At 36.7% G+C, this 2,438-nt stretch overlaps 1 protein-coding gene across 1 annotated transcript; it reads left to right on the top strand.

Annotated features, from left to right (window-relative positions):
* The first annotated feature begins 375 nt into the window (after nucleotides 1-375).
* Nucleotides 376-2,438, top strand: LOC130954126 (REF/SRPP-like protein At1g67360). Its single transcript, XM_057880863.1, has 3 exons — nucleotides 376-621; nucleotides 700-936; nucleotides 1,669-2,438. Exons 1-3 carry the CDS (start codon nucleotides 607-609, stop codon nucleotides 2,113-2,115), a joined length of 699 nt encoding a protein of 232 aa, XP_057736846.1. The 5' UTR covers nucleotides 376-606; the 3' UTR covers nucleotides 2,116-2,438.

Genomic DNA, 2,438 nt, shown 5'->3' with positions numbered 1-2,438 from the left:
TTAAATTAATTATATTAATTTTTTTATTATTTTTTTGTTCACAATTTATTAATATAATATATTAAGTAATATAACACTAACTATAATAATATTAATTATAATTAGTTATTAATATAATAAATTTATATAATTTAATTAATTTAATATTATGTTATATAAATAAATATTAAAAAAAATTGATAAAAAATTAATTAAACCAATTTAAAAGAATACTGTCCCAGTCGCTCCATTCCGAAGAAGATTCTCAAATTTCTAGTCTTCTGTGAGAGGTTGCCACGTGTCTTCTCAAAACCCCTAGTTTGGCCTAGAAAGATCCCTAGGAGTCGGTCTGAGCGTAGACCCCACCACTACTTAGACGAACACAAATGCGTGTGTTTTAATCCAAGATTTATTAATTAATTGCTGTTTTGTGTTGAATCGTGACGCCTTAAATCCTCATCAAACAAGACAACTTTGAAGGTTATCTCCAATTTCGTTCCCTGGTTTCAGTTCATTCCGTGGGTCTTTAACTCCATCTTCTTCCTATAAAACGTAATTGAACTCTCTTCAGTCTCCACTGTTTTCTCCTCTGAAACATCTCCAAACACGTATCAAAGTATAAAACCAATGGCCACCACCGAGGTTAGCATATAACACTTCCCTTCTCTGATATTGTTTTTCCTTTTTGATGGATAATTGGTGAATTGCTTTTCTTTGCAGAAAGAGGTGAAATTTGAGAACAAGAACAAAGAGCTGAAGCATCTTGGGTTTGTGAGGGTTGCTGCAATTCAAACCTTTGTGGTTGTCACAAATCTGTATGAATACGCAAAGCAAAACTCAGGCCCTTTGAGATCCGCCGTTGGGACGGTTGAGGGCACTGTAACTTCCGTTCTGGGCCCTGTCTACAACAAACTCAAGGATGTCCCAGATGATGTCCTCGTTTTTGTTGACAACAAGGTATTCATTATATTCGATCTGATCCAGACAGGCATGACAAAAGAATAATTATTCAAACCTGGTTTGGGATCAGTGTTGCTAAATTTTATGTGTGTTCTTTTACAAAGTAAAATTTCTAGGCTATATATATGCAGAACAAAATCTATATTGTTTTGATGGTGATGATCTGCTAAAATTTTTAAAAGTTGTTCCCTTGATTCGCCTTCAAAAAATTTAACTAACAACAACAACAACAAAGCCTTACCTACTAGGTAGGGTCGACAAATTGAGTCCTATCCTATCATACATATATCATGTCTTAACTGGCGGGGTAAAAGTGGGGGCAGAATTTTCTTGAATGACCTTGATGCATAATTTACTCATGAGAAAGTCCATGGATCATTTTTATTAAAATTTGGTAAGTACTTACCAAAAAAAAAAAAAAATTAGTAATCTCACACTATTAAATGGAATCTCCCACCACTAAAATTATTAACTAATAATGATTAATTGGTGGCTATAAATCATAAAATGGGTTGGTCTTCTAACTCCACTTTCCTCCATAGAGCTTCATCAGTTGAGTCTCAACCAAACACACCTCAGATGCCTCTTTCTTGTTCTGCTAGGTTCTGTCCCAATATATTTTCTTTTAAGAAGGCTTTCCTATGTTCTCTTGTACCCTTTGTGGTTAGAATTCTATCATAAAAATGTTACAATTTACTTTGGATAGAAACTAATATTAGCATGTTCCAGGTGGATGATGCTACTCACAAGTTCGGTGAGCATGCTCCTTCTTTTGCTAAGCAGGGTGCTTCCAAAGCAAGGAGTTTGATTCAGAGTCTTGCACATGAAGCCGGACGATTTGCAAGTGAGGTTCAATGTGGAGGGCCAAGAGCAGCTATACATTATGTAACCAGAGAGTCAAAGGATTTGGTGCTAATTAACTCAGTGAAGTTATGGAAAGGACTAAACCACTTCCCACCATTTCATGCACTGGCAGATGTGGCTGTTCCCACTGCTGCTCATTGTTCGGATAAGTATAACCACATAGTTAAGCATTTGAGTGGTAAAGGGTATCCTCTCTCTGGTTATTTGCCTTTGATTCCCGTCGACGACATTGCCAAGGCGTTCAGGCAGGGCGGCGAGGCAAGCATGAATGGCGGAGATGAAGAAGCCTGTAAGAATGGGAAGAGATCATAATCCTCTAGTTCTTGGTTTTGAGTTTGAGTTCTGTTGATTGCTTCAAAAAGAGAGGGGGAAGAGAAAGAAAAAGAGGGGGGTTGGAATCTGATTCCAACTGAGCTTTGCTTTGAGTCTTGAACACCATTTGGGACGTGTGATTGTGTGGCTCCAACTATTTGATGGTGTTGGTAGTGAAGACCATGTGACTGTAGTTACTTACTTTTTTAAGTCTGTAGGAAATAGTGATTGTGTAAATGGTGCAGTTAATGGTCATAATGTTTGTTCTTCTCCCTTTTTTGTTGGACATATAACATTGCTGGTGAATTGTTCTTTTGTGCGTT

Source organism: Arachis stenosperma, chromosome 10 (assembly GCF_014773155.1).
Source record: "Arachis stenosperma cultivar V10309 chromosome 10, arast.V10309.gnm1.PFL2, whole genome shotgun sequence".
Lineage (NCBI taxonomy): Eukaryota > Viridiplantae > Streptophyta > Magnoliopsida > Fabales > Fabaceae > Arachis > Arachis stenosperma.
The sequence above is the reverse complement of the archived record's forward strand: the minus strand, read 5'-3'. Positions and strand labels throughout refer to the sequence as shown.